This window comes from Pongo pygmaeus, chromosome 14, assembly GCF_028885625.2.
Source record: "Pongo pygmaeus isolate AG05252 chromosome 14, NHGRI_mPonPyg2-v2.0_pri, whole genome shotgun sequence".
Taxonomy (NCBI): domain Eukaryota; kingdom Metazoa; phylum Chordata; class Mammalia; order Primates; family Hominidae; genus Pongo; species Pongo pygmaeus.
The window spans coordinates 123,185,657-123,200,023 of record NC_072387.2 but is presented as its reverse complement, the minus strand read 5'-3'; the positions used below and the strand labels follow the sequence as shown (position 1 = coordinate 123,200,023).

The 14,367-nt window shown below is 44.5% G+C and overlaps 1 protein-coding gene across 4 annotated transcripts in view; it reads left to right on the top strand.

Moving 5' to 3' along the window:
* The first annotated feature begins 328 nt into the window (after positions 1-328).
* The window catches only part of PCID2 (PCI domain containing 2), a 33,150-nt gene continuing 19,111 nt past the window's right edge, over positions 329-14,367 (top strand). For 2 of the 4 annotated variants that reach the window (XM_054447064.2, XM_054447065.2), the window contains exons 1-4: positions 336-766; positions 10,581-10,670; positions 12,894-12,967; positions 13,914-13,979. In XM_054447064.2, the coding sequence (XP_054303039.1) occupies positions 731-766; positions 10,581-10,670; positions 12,894-12,967; positions 13,914-13,979 (266 nt within the window). In that variant the 5' untranslated portion in view covers positions 336-730. Of the gene's footprint in view, positions 1,020-10,580; positions 10,671-12,893; positions 12,968-13,913; positions 13,980-14,367 lie in introns of all 4 variants that reach the window. The other 2 variants (XM_054447060.2, XM_054447062.2) reach the window with 2 other exon arrangements.

Below are 14,367 nucleotides of genomic sequence, written 5' to 3'. Positions count from 1 at the left end.
GCGCACCGAGACCCTGCTCCCAGGGCTCCGGGCCCCCCCCCCCCCCCCCCCCGGCTCGGGGATGCTTGCCGGGGGCACCCCTCCTGAGGGGATCGGGAGCCGGGACCCCCTCCTGAGGGGATCGGGAGCCGGGACCCCCTCCTGAGGGCCCCGGGGCGCGCGCCTCCTGAGGGCTCGGCACCCCCACCCCGGGCGTGAGACCACCTCGAGGGCTCAGGGGTGCGCGCCGGGACGTGCCCTAACTCCTGAAGGCTCGGGAGCGCGCGGCGGAGGCACCTTATGAGAGCTCGGGAGCGCGCGCCATGTCCCTCCCCCTCCCCCTGCTCAGGCGCGCGCGCCCCGAGGCCCTGGCCCAGCCGGGCGCGGAGTGTCCCCCGCGGCCTCGTTTTCACAAGGGGCAGACGAAGGGTCAGCGCAGTGAAACGCAGTTTAGCCGTGGGGCTGTCCTCGCCACTGGACCCCAAACCCCTCAGCCCGGGCGGGCCCGAACACACAATCAGAGCCGCTGGCGTCCCGGCTGAGAGGACGGGGCCCAGGCAGAAAGACCCCGGGCCCCCTCAGCCCGAGCACGTCGCCGAGCCGGTCCCTGGGTTCTCCCTCCGGAACCAGCCTGCGCACCGGCTGCGGGGCCGGGGGGGCGCCAGGACCGAAACGGACCGAGGGCCGGAAGTGACGCCAGCTGGCCGGCTTGAGGCGTAAGGGGTGGCGCTCTCTGTTCGGCGGCGCTCCCATGGCGCACATTACCATTAACCAGTACCTGCAGCAGGTGGGTCCTAGCCGGGGAGCGCGCGGCGGCGTGGTTGGCCCTCGGCGTGTTCCGTGTCCTGCCTTGGACCCTCAGGCCTTTTCCTTTCCCGCCTCGCCACTCTTTCTCCGCCCGGGTCCCCGGCGGGCAGCCGCGCGAGCCGACTGAAAGGCCGAACAGCGGCGGCCGGGACTCGGGAAGGCGGCCCGAGGTCTCCCCTGCAGGGCCGCCGTGGGGGCCGGGCGGTGTCCATGGATCGCGGAGTCGTCGCGGTGTAAGTAGACGCGGTGGTCCCAGGTCGCTGCCCTCACTTGCTGGCATGTGTGGCCGCGCTCCCAGGGGGTCCGAAGGGCCTGCGGGCCACGCCGAGGGCCCGGTGTGGGCGGTGATGTGTCGGTTGGACGCTGCTTCCCAGCAGGATGCGGGATGAATTCGGGGACTCCAGGAGGCGATGGAGGGGTAAGCGCGAGGCTGTGGCCGTGCTGCAGGCCGAGCTCGTGCCCCTCGTCCTCGCTGTGGTTTAACGCCCTTCACTCTCCGAGCACAATGCACACTTCATATCGCTCGGTACATGCGTCTGACGGATGTTGTTCAACAGCTTGTAAGTAGCAGAAGCACAGTTAAAACATGAACACTTGTAAAGATTCAAAGCGCATATTGTTTCCACTAAACTATGCCTGTCTTCCGAACCAGCACTGTGTTAACAGGCATAGGAAATATAGGGAATGGATTTTTAAAATATTTGAAGGAAACATTACCAGGATGTGGTGAATAAGAATGGGTGGGCTGAGGGACACGGAGGAGTTAAGAATGATTCCCAGGTTTGTAATCTGGGAAAAAGATGAATAGAGTGGATTTGGAGGGAGAAATAAAGTTTTGGGCATGTTGAGTTTGAGATGTCTGTTGACAACTAGGTAAAGATACGTACTTGATAGCTGAAAAGTCTGACATGATTGGGCCCAGCAGTTGCTTGGTTAATTGAGAAAACTGGTTGAAACAGGAATCACAAAAAAATGGATGTATGCTTTTAACTTAAAACATGAAAGTATACATTCACTTGCCAATTTTTTTTTTTAAACCACTTACCTCAGGTTCTATACTTGCCAATCTTTTGATGTAAGCCCAAGGCCTTTTCTTTAGGCTGTGTCTGTTTTGGCCTAATCTTTGCAGAGTTAACATTTTCCAATATAAGTTTATTTAAAGTTAAACAAGGATATAGGCATTTAAGAACCAATTTGATACGATTATCTTTAGAATTTTCTTAATCTTTTACAATTTTTCCCCCACACCTAATTATTTTTTTTAAAAACTCAAGTGAGCCTTTTAAAAACATGCAACTTAGCTTATAGAGAAACAACTGCTTCCTTTTGCATTTATATTTCATTGATGAGCTTGAAAGTACATAACTACCGTAACAGGTTCGGGTAGCAAAAATAGATTTGAGAACAAACACATCTGGATATGAGAACACATACAACTTAGCTGGCAAAAGCTTGCGATGTATTTGAGTGAAGCCTACTTGCTGAACGTCCTCATCATGCCTTGGGCATCAGCTCGTGTATTTCAGGGAGGGTTTGGAGACAGTCATTATTCGAATTCACGTCAGTTAAAGTGAGACTGGTAAGCGAGCTTCTACTCTATGTTTGTAAACTGAAGTTTAAACAGACAGATTTGGGTTAAAGATACAAATCTGAGACTCCTTGGTATTCACATGATGGGAAAGACTGAGAAGGGAAGGGGTGACCCAGGGAACAAGTAGAGAGTAGACAGGGACTGGGCCCAGGATGGACCTCTATGGAGATGCGCATGCCTACATCTCCACAAAGGGCAGTGTAGCCACTAAGGTGAGACAGCAAGAAGTCCACTTCCTCCTAATTTTGATGGATAAAAATATTTCTGGTTGGACTGGCATGTTACCTAAGTTTTATGTATTAACAGATTCTTGAATATTTTTTAAAAATAGGTGCCTCTTTGATACAGAACAGCAACCGGTTGTACACGGTAACACAGCAAGTTTGATTTGTTGTATAGGAACATAGGTGCTAATGTAACTGTGTCTCTTTGGGAATAAAACCATCATTTGCACATTCATCAAAGCTAGGAAGTTGGGGGAAATCATTGACTCCTCCTTTAGTCTCAGCAAATAGTCCTTTACCTAATTGGATGTATCTTCGAAGTCTCTCAGATCCATCCCTTTTTTATCTGTTGCCACATGCTCCCCAGCCAGGACCCACCTGCTGCAGGTACTGGTTGATGGTTTCCTTTACTTTGCCTTTTCCTAGTGAAACAGCAAAGACAGCATAGACTTTAAAGACAATAAGACTTCAGCCCAAATCCTAGCATTTTTACTAATTCTGGGACCATGACAAGTTATCTTACTTATGTGACTCTCCATCTCTAAACAGGCTTCACGTAAGTTGTGAGAATTAAAAAGACCATGAATACACAGAAAATGCGTTTACTTAGTAAATGATAGTTCTGGTATTTTATTGAAGAAGAGTTGAGCATCTGCCTCTGTTACTAAAACTTCATTGATTCTCTGTTTCCTCCAGGGAAAGTTCCAAATGCTTTAGCACATCATCTGGTCCATGTTTACCTGTTAACTTGGCATCACCAGTCTGAAGGTTTATTTCACTTGTGCTGAATGCACCATTGCCCCACCGAAGTACTCATAACTTAAAATTTACCATTTAAACATTTTAAAGTACACAATTAAGTACATTGACAATGTTGCACAACCATCAACATTATCCAGAATTTTTTTGTCACCCCAAATGGAAACGTCATAAGCATTAAGCAGTCACTCCCTGTTCCTCCTTCCTGAGCCCCTGTCAACCACTAATCTACTCTCTGTCTGTATGGATTTGCTGATTCTGGTGATTTCAGTATGTGGCTTTTGTGTGTCTTTTCCTTACATAATGTTTTCAGGGTTCATCCATGTTGGAGCATGTGTCAGTGTGTCGTTCCTTTTTATGGCTAATGATATTCTACTGTATGGAGCATTTTGTTTATCCGTTCATCAGTTGATGGATCACTTCAGTTGTTTCCTCTTTTTGGCTATTGTGCTGCTGCTGTGAACATTCATGCCCACGTTTTGTATTCTTTTTGGCATATACCTAAGAGTGGAATTGCTGAGTCATATGGTAATTCTGTGTTTAACTTGTTAAAGAAATGCCAAAGCAGCCAGCTGCATCATTTTACATTTTCACCAGCAATGTATGAGGGTTGCAATTTCTTCACTTCCTTGTCAACACTTGTTTTTTTCCATTCTTTTTATTATGGCCATCCTGCTGGGTGCGGAGTGGTATCTTCTTGTGGCACCCCGTGATCTTTCTTGTCCCAAAGATTTTCTTCATTATGTTCCTTTTGCCAAGAACACCTCTCCTTTTTACAGATGTAGTGAACACCTTTATTTAGGGAATCAGCTTTGAGTTAGATACTTTACTCCTTCATCTTCGATAGTTCTTCATATTGTCTTTCAAGAGTTTATGGAATTGGAAAGTTTGACTATTCAGAAGTGACTTCAGAGGTTCATGACCTGTAATGATTTTGAATTTTTAAGAGAGTTATGAGTTCCAAGAGTAGATGGTGCCTCCTGTGTGGACCAGACTGGAGGTCGTGAGGGGCATGCAGCAGCCACAAGAAAGTCTTCCTGGGGCCAGAGCCAGGGAGCATCCCCTGGTGAGCCAGGCCTGGGGGTGCCGCTCAGAAGGTGCTCACTTGGAGTCTGGTTGTGTGGTCCCATTGAGGGCTGAAGGCTCTGCAGCATGAGCTGTTAAGAGTTGGCCAGGTGGCTGGGCTGCTAGGGGTCCTGTGTCCACTGCGGCGCCAGTCGCACCTTTAGGGCTTGCTGGTACTGTTCGTTGCCATCCCTGCTTTTCCTCTTCACATCCCCAGCCTTCTCACGGTTTAGTCATTGAGGCAGGGGCATTGATAGGACCACCCTTGGGACACATTCATGCCTGCCAAGCAAGCTGGGGCCCTCCTTGGGCTCAAGGCCCTGTGGCACTGAGCCCTCCTCTGGTCAGGTCACCCCTGGGACACTGGGTGCAGCCCAGGTGGGTGTGGCCAAGCGGAGCCGAGGATGTGGTGACATCACCCTGCATATGTGCAGGGACCACCCTGGGAGGTCACAGGCAAAGGAGGGCTACCAGTGAATGCCCCCAGCAGGGGTCTCCACCTCTCCTTGGAGTGACCCGGTGTCTGGACTCCAGGGTTTGATCTCTTCATGACCATTGTGTCCCCAGTGTGTTTAGTCATTGAAGTATGTTTCCATTCCACAGTGCTTGCTCCAAGTCTGGGACTCTCAGCTCTCAGTCACCCGTAGGTTCCTTCTGCAGAGAGCTCTGGAGGCCTTGGCGACATCAGAACATCGTGCTCAAGTATGACCGGTCACCAGAGTACTGATGTTAACCAGAACCCTCCTCTTCTCAGGCTCCTGGGGCTGGGCCCAGTGCAAGGCCCTAGGTGGTGCGAGTGATCGCACAGTGCGGGGCCTGGAGTGCCTGGAACCATAAGCAGGGGTGGCTGTGGGGAACTCTTAGCTTGAACCTCCTGTTTGTGTGGAACCAAATAGAGCAGGGCTTGGCCAGCAGGCTCCAGAACGCTTTCTAGCCGGAAGCTCCTTAGTTGAGCAAGGTTGGAGTCTGTTGGGGCTCCTGTGGCTAGGCCTGCCCACATGGCACAGGGAGGGCCACTTTGGAAGGTGTGTCCTCTTTGGGGCTAAACTGACTAATCCTGGTTTTCTTGGGGGACTTGCAGACCAAGACCTGGGCGGGATTGGTTGTTTTGCCTTCCAGCCCAGGGCCAACTACTGATGGGAAGGCAGGCAGGGAAGACCCAGTGTGCCTGCCTGGCCAAGGCAGTTGCCACCCTCATCCTTGAGGGCGCTGTTCCATTGCACCTGGTCAGGTGGTCTCGAGGGAGCCAGATGAGGCCCTTTTGGAGCTGGGCACCAGTGAGTTCTTGCAGGGCGTGGGCAGGGGACACGGGAAAGCCTCCTGCAGAGGATGGGCAGATGCCAGTGTTGTCTTCTTGGGGCCACCTTCAGCTTCTTGATGATGATTGGCAAATGCAGTGTTGTAAATTGCAAAATACTGATCTGTAGCATGGTGATTTTAAAGAGGAAACCTAACCCTTTCCCCTAAACAGTTGAGGATCTTAGTATCCATCTGTCTACCTTTTAGATGAAATTCCTAAACTTGTGGCCAGGGCTGTGAAGAGAAACTTAGTTTTCATAATACTTGGGCCCAAATCATCTTGCACCCATTTGTGACTTTGAAAATGTCAGGAGCTGGGATACAATGTGACCTTGAGCAGCATCCTGTGATCTTGCATGGACAGGGGCAGGGGGGCTGCCTCTGAATGGCTGGAATTTTCCGATGAAGGCGTAAAACCTGGAAGTCTTCAGATGGCTTCAGCTGAAGATAAAGTTAAGTTCCTGCTCACACCTCCAAGCCAAATCCCATGGGACTCTCCCTTCTCCTGCTCTGTGCCAGTGCTCCTCTTTCTCACTGACGACTGTGGTCCCAGCGACACCAGTCTACCCACTACACTCACAAGTAGTTCAGGATTAGGGCCCCAGTGCCACCAACAACATCTACTCAGTGATGTTGAAATTCAGAATTTTTTTTTTTTTGGCAGTCTTTTCATCCTTAGAATACGGACAGTCAAATTCCACAAATCATATTCTTTTTTTCTGATATCCACTTAGGTATGTATTTTTTATTTGTTTCAATTTTAAGGTTTGTCTATTTTATTTCTTGAATGGGGTTGTAAGTAACTATTATATTTAAAGGTGTGCTCAGAAACTTTCCTTCTCTCTCACCTCATTCCACCCCCTCTCTAGAAAGATAATCATTTGCATTAGATTCTGCCTTCTCCATCCTGTGTTTCCTTTTGGGATGTATATGTGACACACACACACACATAAACACACATATTTTTCTTGTTTCCCTTCATTCTTATGCAAGAGGCAGCATTCTATACATACTCTTTTACAACTTGCTTTTTTCACTTAACTGTATCTTCCTAGAAATTATTCCATGTAAATTCATAGAGATCTTCCTCATTTTCAAAAAATGGTTGCATAGTGTGCCTTAAAATAGATGTTTCACAGAGTATTCAGCCTGTCTCTATGGATGGATATTTAGTTTGTGTCCAATATTTTGTGATTACATGTAGCTGAGTACAAATACATTCTGTTTCTAGTTGTAAGTCCCTGGAAGTGTGATTACTGTTTCAAAATGTAGCATATGTAGTTGTATGGAATAGTCAGGTGGGAAATTCCTTATCATTATAAGTTAGTTTTCAGGAAGATGGTGTCAGCCTCCCAGTCATACCCTGGGTTGAACAATGGGGTAGGAGGAGTTGGGCTGCAGCGTGTTGAACTGGTGGCATGTGCCTCCCTTTCTTCTGGGTATGGACACCTGGGCACAGGATTACTGGGTCAGAGAGTAGGCATTTGCTTGCTTTAGTAGAATACCAATTTTCTTCTAAAAATTTACCCCAAGTTACCCCATCACCAATGTGTGAGCCTTCTAGTTGCTTCAGGCTCCTGGCAACACTTGGTGTCATCAACCTTCCTAGTTGTAAGTACTCTTGTGGGTGTGTAGAGGGATCTCATCTGCTTGTGCTTTTTTGCCATTTGCACATCCATGTTATGACATCCCCGGTCAGTCTTGTGTTAGCATAAAATGTAAATATTTAATTTTATCATAGTTAAATTATACTGTATCTAAAGCTTTGTGCTTGCCTTTTTGCTTAGTTAGAATTTTTATGTCCTTTTATTTTTTGAGACGGAGTCTCGCTCTATCGCCCAGGCTGGAGTGCAGTGGCACGATCTCTGCTCACTGCAATCTCTGCCTCCCGGGTTCACACCATTCTCCTGCCTCAGTCTCCCGAGTAGCTGGGACTACAGGTGCCCACCACCACGCCTGGCTAATTTTTTTGTATTTTTAGTAGAGATGGGGTTTCATTGTGTTAGCCAGGAGGGTCTCGATCTCCTGACCTCATGATCTGCCTGCCTCAGCCTCCCAAAGTGCTGGGATTACAGGCGTGAGCCACTGCGCCTGGCAATTTTTTTGTAAATATAATTTAAAAGCATATTTGGTTTTCTAATTATAAAATGTCTGTTGTGGCAGGAGCTAGATGGGGCAAAAGGCTCCCGGGTCTCCTAGTCTCCACCCCACGGTCTGTGCAGTCAGCTGGTGTGGTATGGTACAGGCCCTGCATTCTTTCCTGTGCTTGCATGTTGTACATAATTTTTCTCTTCTTTTTTCTCCCAAATCAAGTTATACAGTTTTCCTGCAGTTAACTTTTTTTTTTTCATTTAATCATCATATTGTGGGCACTTTCTCACGTTACTACATATAGATGTATTTGATCATCATATTGTGGGCACTTTCTCACGTTACTACATACAGATCTATTTGATCATCATATTGTGGGCACTTTCTCACGTTACTACATACAGATCTATTTGATCATCATATTGTGGGCACTTTCTCACGTTACTTCATATAGATGTATTTGATCATCATATTGTGGGCACTTTCTCACGTTACTACATACAGATCTATTTGATCATCATATTGTGGGCACTTTCTCACGTTACTACATATAGATCTATTTGATCATCATATTGTGGGCACTTTCTCACGTTACTACATACAGATCTATTTGATCATCATATTGTGGGCACTTTCTCACGTTACTTCATACAGATGTATTTGATCATCATATTGTGGGCACTTTCTCACGTTACTACATACAGATCTATTTGATCATCATATTGTGGGCACTTTCTCACGTTACTACATACAGATCTATTTGATCATCATATTGTGGGCACTTTCTCACGTTACTACATATAGATCTATTTGATCATCATATTGTGGGCACTTTCTCACGTTACTACATACAGATCTATTTGATCATCATATTGTGGGCACTTTCTCACGTTACTACATATAGATGTATTTGATCATCATATTGTGGGCACTTTCTCACGTTACTACATACAGATCTATTTGATCATCATATTGTGGGCACTTTCTCACGTTACTACATATAGATCTATTTGATCATCATATTGTGGGCACTTTCTCACGTTACTACATATAGATCTATTTGATCATCATATTGTGGGCACTTTCTCACGTTACTACATACAGATCTATTTGATCATCATATTGTGGGCACTTTCTCACGTTACTACATATAGATCTATTTGATCATCATATTGTGGGCACTTTCTCATGTTACTACATACAGATCTATTTGATCATCATATTGTGGGCACTTTCTCACGTTACTTCATATAGATGTATTTGATCATCATATTGTGGGCACTTTCTCACGTTACTACATACAGATCTATTTATATTGTGGGCACTTTCTCACGTTACTACATACAGATCTATTTGATCATCATATTGTGGGCACTTTCTCACGTTACTACATACAGATCTATTTGATCATCATATTGTGGGCACTTTCTCACGTTACTACATATAGATCTATTTGATCATCATATTGTGGGCACTTTCTCACGTTACTACATACAGATCTATTTGATCATCATATTGTGGGCACTTTCTCACGTTACTACATATAGATCTATTTGATCATCATATTGTGGGCACTTTCTCACGTTACTACATATAGATCTATTTGATCATCATATTGTGGGCACTTTCTCACGTTACTACATACAGATCTATTTGATCATCATATTGTGGGCACTTTCTCACGTTACTTCATATAGATGTATTTGATCATCATATTGTGGGCACTTTCTCACGTTACTACATACAGATCTATTTGATCATCATATTGTGGGCACTTTCTCACGTTACTACATATAGATGTATTTGATCATCATATTGTGGGCACTTTCTCACGTTACTACATACAGATCTATTTATATTGTGGGCACTTTCTCACGTTACTACATACAGATCTATTTGATCATCATATTGTGGGCACTTTCTCACGTTACTACATATAGATGTATTTGATCATCATATTGTGGGCACTTTCTCACGTTACTACATACAGATCTATTTGATCATCATATTGTGGGCACTTTCTCACGTTACTACATATAGATCTATTTGATCATCATATTGTGGGCACTTTCTCACGTTACTACATATAGATCTATTTGATCATCATATTGTGGGCACTTTCTCACATTACTACATATAGATCTATTTTATTCTTTTTAACAGCAGCCAAGTATTGCATTGTATGAATGTGACATCTATTTAGCTATTTCCATTTTCTTTTTATTTTATATTAAGTTTGAGTGGAAGCTTTTTGAATTTTGGATATATGTGGTTTTTAAACTGATTTCTTTTTCATAAGCTGTGTATTTGGATTTTCAAACATATATTAGTGTGCTTGAGTAAAATTAGAATAATTCACCTTCATGAAGAGCTACATGATAAACCACTGACTTATTTTTATTTGCTTAACCTGTTTTTTTGCTTCAGGAACATCTGTTTTTGTTTTTTTGGTCTGTTTTAAAGAGATGGGTCTTGCTATGTTGTCCAGGATGGTCTCGAACTCCTGGCTCAAGCAATCCTTCCTCAGCCTCACAAAGTGCTGGGATTACAGGCCTGAGCCAGTCAGGAACAATCTATTTTGAAATGAAATTGTTGTTTACCCACTGCAGAGAGTAGTGACCACCTGTTACATTTTGATTGTTCTGTCTTCTTTCAAAGTAGGGGAAAATGAATTTTCCCCAGTGTGGCATTCAATGTATTGTTGTAGGTTCTGTTCGAAGAGAATATTTTATTTTCTACTTAGGTTTCCCTTTCAAATGTTTCAGGTGTACGAAGCCATCGACACCAGAGATGGAGCATCTTGTGCAGAGTTGGTGTCTTTTAAACATCCTCATGTTGCAAACCCACGACTTCAAGTAGGTAAAAGAGCTGTGCACACGGGTGTCTGCAGACAATTACAGGGTAACCACTTTCCTAAGAGAAGCATAGAGTTTGAGTAAGAAGAAAACTAATATTGTCACTCTTATTTGAAAATTTTGAAGTTTCTTTATGATTTATGTATTTCAATTCATTTGTGGAGCACTGACTATGTATGTACACTGTGGTGATGTGGACCTCCTGCTCTTGTGTTTGATTCCTAGACAGCTCTCTGAGGTTTAGAGAAGTTAGATGGTCGAGAGGCGGTGGAGCTTAGACTCTTTCTAGGCCTGTGCGTCCCCAAAGCCCCATAGACATCCTGTACCGCAGGTGTCTCCCATTTAAGTTGTTAGTCAGAAAGGCTGGCAAGCCAAGGCCCAGCCTGGGGTTGTACATGGAGTTTCCATGTCATCTGTGGTGTAGATGATGTTGAGGCAGTATTTTCTATAGAAAATCTTGTGGACATTTGGTAAAGCCCTATTTCCTTATTGACACCCTTTATCATATTGGAGTGTGTTCCTACTGGGAGCAGCATTTTTCTTTTGGAAGAGAAATGGGCTTATCTGTTGGCGATTATGTTTGGCGGTGTACAGACTTGCAACTCAGACCAGGTAAATCAGTCTCTGAAGTAGCAGCAGGCTTGTTTTTGTTTTTCTAATAAAGTTACCTAGGTGATTCTATGTGTAGACAGTGTTAAAAACCATTGCTTTAAGTAGGAGTTAGTGCTAGAGACTCGATGAGACTCAGGCTTGCCTTGGCCAGAACACCCCATGGCTGCTACCCTGTGCTTTGTATTGTATGACATGAGAGGACACACACTGTCCTGTTGGCAATCTGAGATGGATCCCTTCATTGTAAAATTCCCCAGTAAACTTTCTTCCGGTGGTTTCATTCACCAGGGACGGTAGAATGGTGATTTTTCTAATACTGTCATTCTTCTCTCTCACCATATCAGCATGGGCTCATTGCTTTTGTAAAACAAAACAAAACAAAACAAAAAAACGCAAAGTACTATAATCCATTGTGGGTTAGTCTGGGTTCTCCAGAGAAACAGAGCCAGTGGGATATATCGATATTTATAGAGATTTAGTATGAGGAACTGGGTCCTGTGATTGTAGAGGTCAAGAAATCCCATACAAGGAGTGAATCCTTCCTTCCTCGACCTCTTGTTCTATTCAAGCCCTCATCAGATTGGTCATTGCCCGTCCACACTGAGGAGGGTCATTGTTCTATTCAAGCCCTCATCAGATTGGCCATTGCCCGTCCACACTGAGGAGGGCCATCTACTTTCCTGAGTCTACTAGTGCAACTGCCAGTCTCATCCAGAAACACCCTCACAGATACTCCCAGAAAGAACATTGTCTGGGGACTCCATGGCCAGTCAAGTTGGCAAAATTAACCATCACCTATTGAGATGTTCAGATTATCTAAAATTTGACTGTTAGGAGGAAAGGAAAACTTAGAAAGAAATGTCAGCTAGACTAGCCCAGGAGATGAGACTGGTACTCTCAGCAGGAAGCCGAGAAGAACGAGTCCTAACATAGCACCATCCGTAACTCATTAGACCTCACTTACTAAACCTATGATAGTTACTTAACAAGTATTTCTTGACTGACTGGTCAAGAATACTAGTATACTAAAATGTATATGAAAGTGCCTAGAATATTTTCTGACTTGCAGAAGGCGAGACTAAATTATATTCGTGGGCTTCTTCTTCCCCTGAAATATTGATAAATATTTGTTGAAGTAATGAACCATTTATTTATTTATTTATTTATTTATGAGACAGAGTCTCCCTCTGTCACCCAGGCTGTAGTGCAGTGGCACGATCTTGGCTTACTGCAACCTCCACCACCCAGGTTCAAGTGATTCTCATGCCTCAGCCTCCTGAGTAGCTGGGATTACCAGTGTGTACCACCACATCCAGCTAATTTTTGTAATTTTTTTTGTGGAGATGGGCTTTCACCATGTCGGCCAGGCTGGTCTTGAACTTCTAGCCTCAAGTGATCTGCCCACCTCGCCCTCCCAAAGTGCTGGGATTACAGGCATGAGCCACTGTGCTCACGGCCTGAACCTTTTGTTTCGAGTGTTAAATATAAAGTGTTACTGTGAACTATAAAGCATAAATTCTCTTGAAACAGAGGTTTAAATCTCTTTCTATATGTTGCATTCTTTCTGTGCCTGTTAATTTTACTTTTGCCGTTTTTCTTTTTTAAAATCAGATGGCCTCTCCAGAGGAGAAGTGTCAACAAGTCTTGGAACCCCCTTATGATGAAATGTTTGCAGCTCATTTAAGGTAATCTGTTGGGGAGGAAGAAAAACACACACATCTGGAAATTGCTGAATTAACTGGGGGTTTTATCTTGCATTATCTTATGCTTGAAGCAGTGAATAATTGATTCGAAAAAGTAGGAAAATGCATTTGTAATTTCATTTTGATAAAGCCTGTGAAAATTTTGTACATCAGTTATATAATACTATTTTTAACATCACATAATATTTAGCATAGTGCCTGGTTAGTGGTCTTTTTAGTAGAGTATGGAGCCTAACTGTTCACTTACCCTTTTCGTGGAAATATGCCTGTTTTTGAAGCTCTTTATGTTACTGGGAAAGAAACTAGAGTTGAGCAAAGCAAACAATGCTACTTTTTATGTACACTTCATATCTACTGTTTTATCTTTAAAGGATCAGTTCAGGCAGAAGATTGTGTCCTTATAGCCGTGTGAGATTTGATTACTGTCTTTCAGAGCAGCCTGGGCTACAGGACCAGGGTGGGGTCTGTGAGCAGGAATGTTCTGTGAACCCCACAGGGTCTTTGGAAGAGTTGGGGCACCACCGTGTTCCTTGTAGTACGAAGTACCTGTGATTTCCTAGCTCTGTGCGGTGTGCAGTAGGTTCCAGATTTGGCAATGAACTAACACTGACATTACCCAGCTGGGAATCTAGTTTGAATGTCATTGTCAGCCCCTGCTAGAGTGGAAGGGTCATACTATGTTATCAACATGTGTTACTCATAAACCTGCTGGTGCTAGGTCCTTCTGGGACTTGAAAGAGTAGTCTCCAAGCTTACTGTGGGACTTCCTCTTATCCTCACCTGTTTGTGTTCAGCCATTTGTGTGTTTCTTCCTTCACTCCTTTCATCCCAGGACCACTGGGACCTGTGCAGTGAAGTGAGCTGTGTGGGCTGCATAACGAGTGCTAGGTTTTTATTGTGTGACAGCGTGTTTATGTTTCTCCTCCAGGTGCACTTACGCAGTGGGGAATCATGACTTCATAGAGGCTTACAAGTGCCAGACCGTGATAGTCCAATATCCTTTGTCGTTCATGGCAGCTGTCCAGCATAGAACACATGCAGTGAATTACTTGGGACTTGAGACCTGGAAACATTGGGCCAGTTGCTCATTTCTGCAGTTAGAAAGGAATGTTGGAACAGAAGCTTGTTTCAGCTATTTCACTTGGGTACTTAAATTTAGCATGGATCTGAAGACTCGTACAGTACTTAGTAAGGAAGAACACTGGTTAGGAAGAAGGATCTTACTCTGCTGAGAAGAAGAGTGCTTTGTTGCCCTTAGTAAGGTAGTAAGTATATTTACAGGGACTGGTTAAGTCCTGTTGGTGAAATATCAGAAATCCAGAATTCAGGCAGAGAAGGACAAGAGTGGACTCAGATGCACATCGGCATTGAATTGTGGCGGC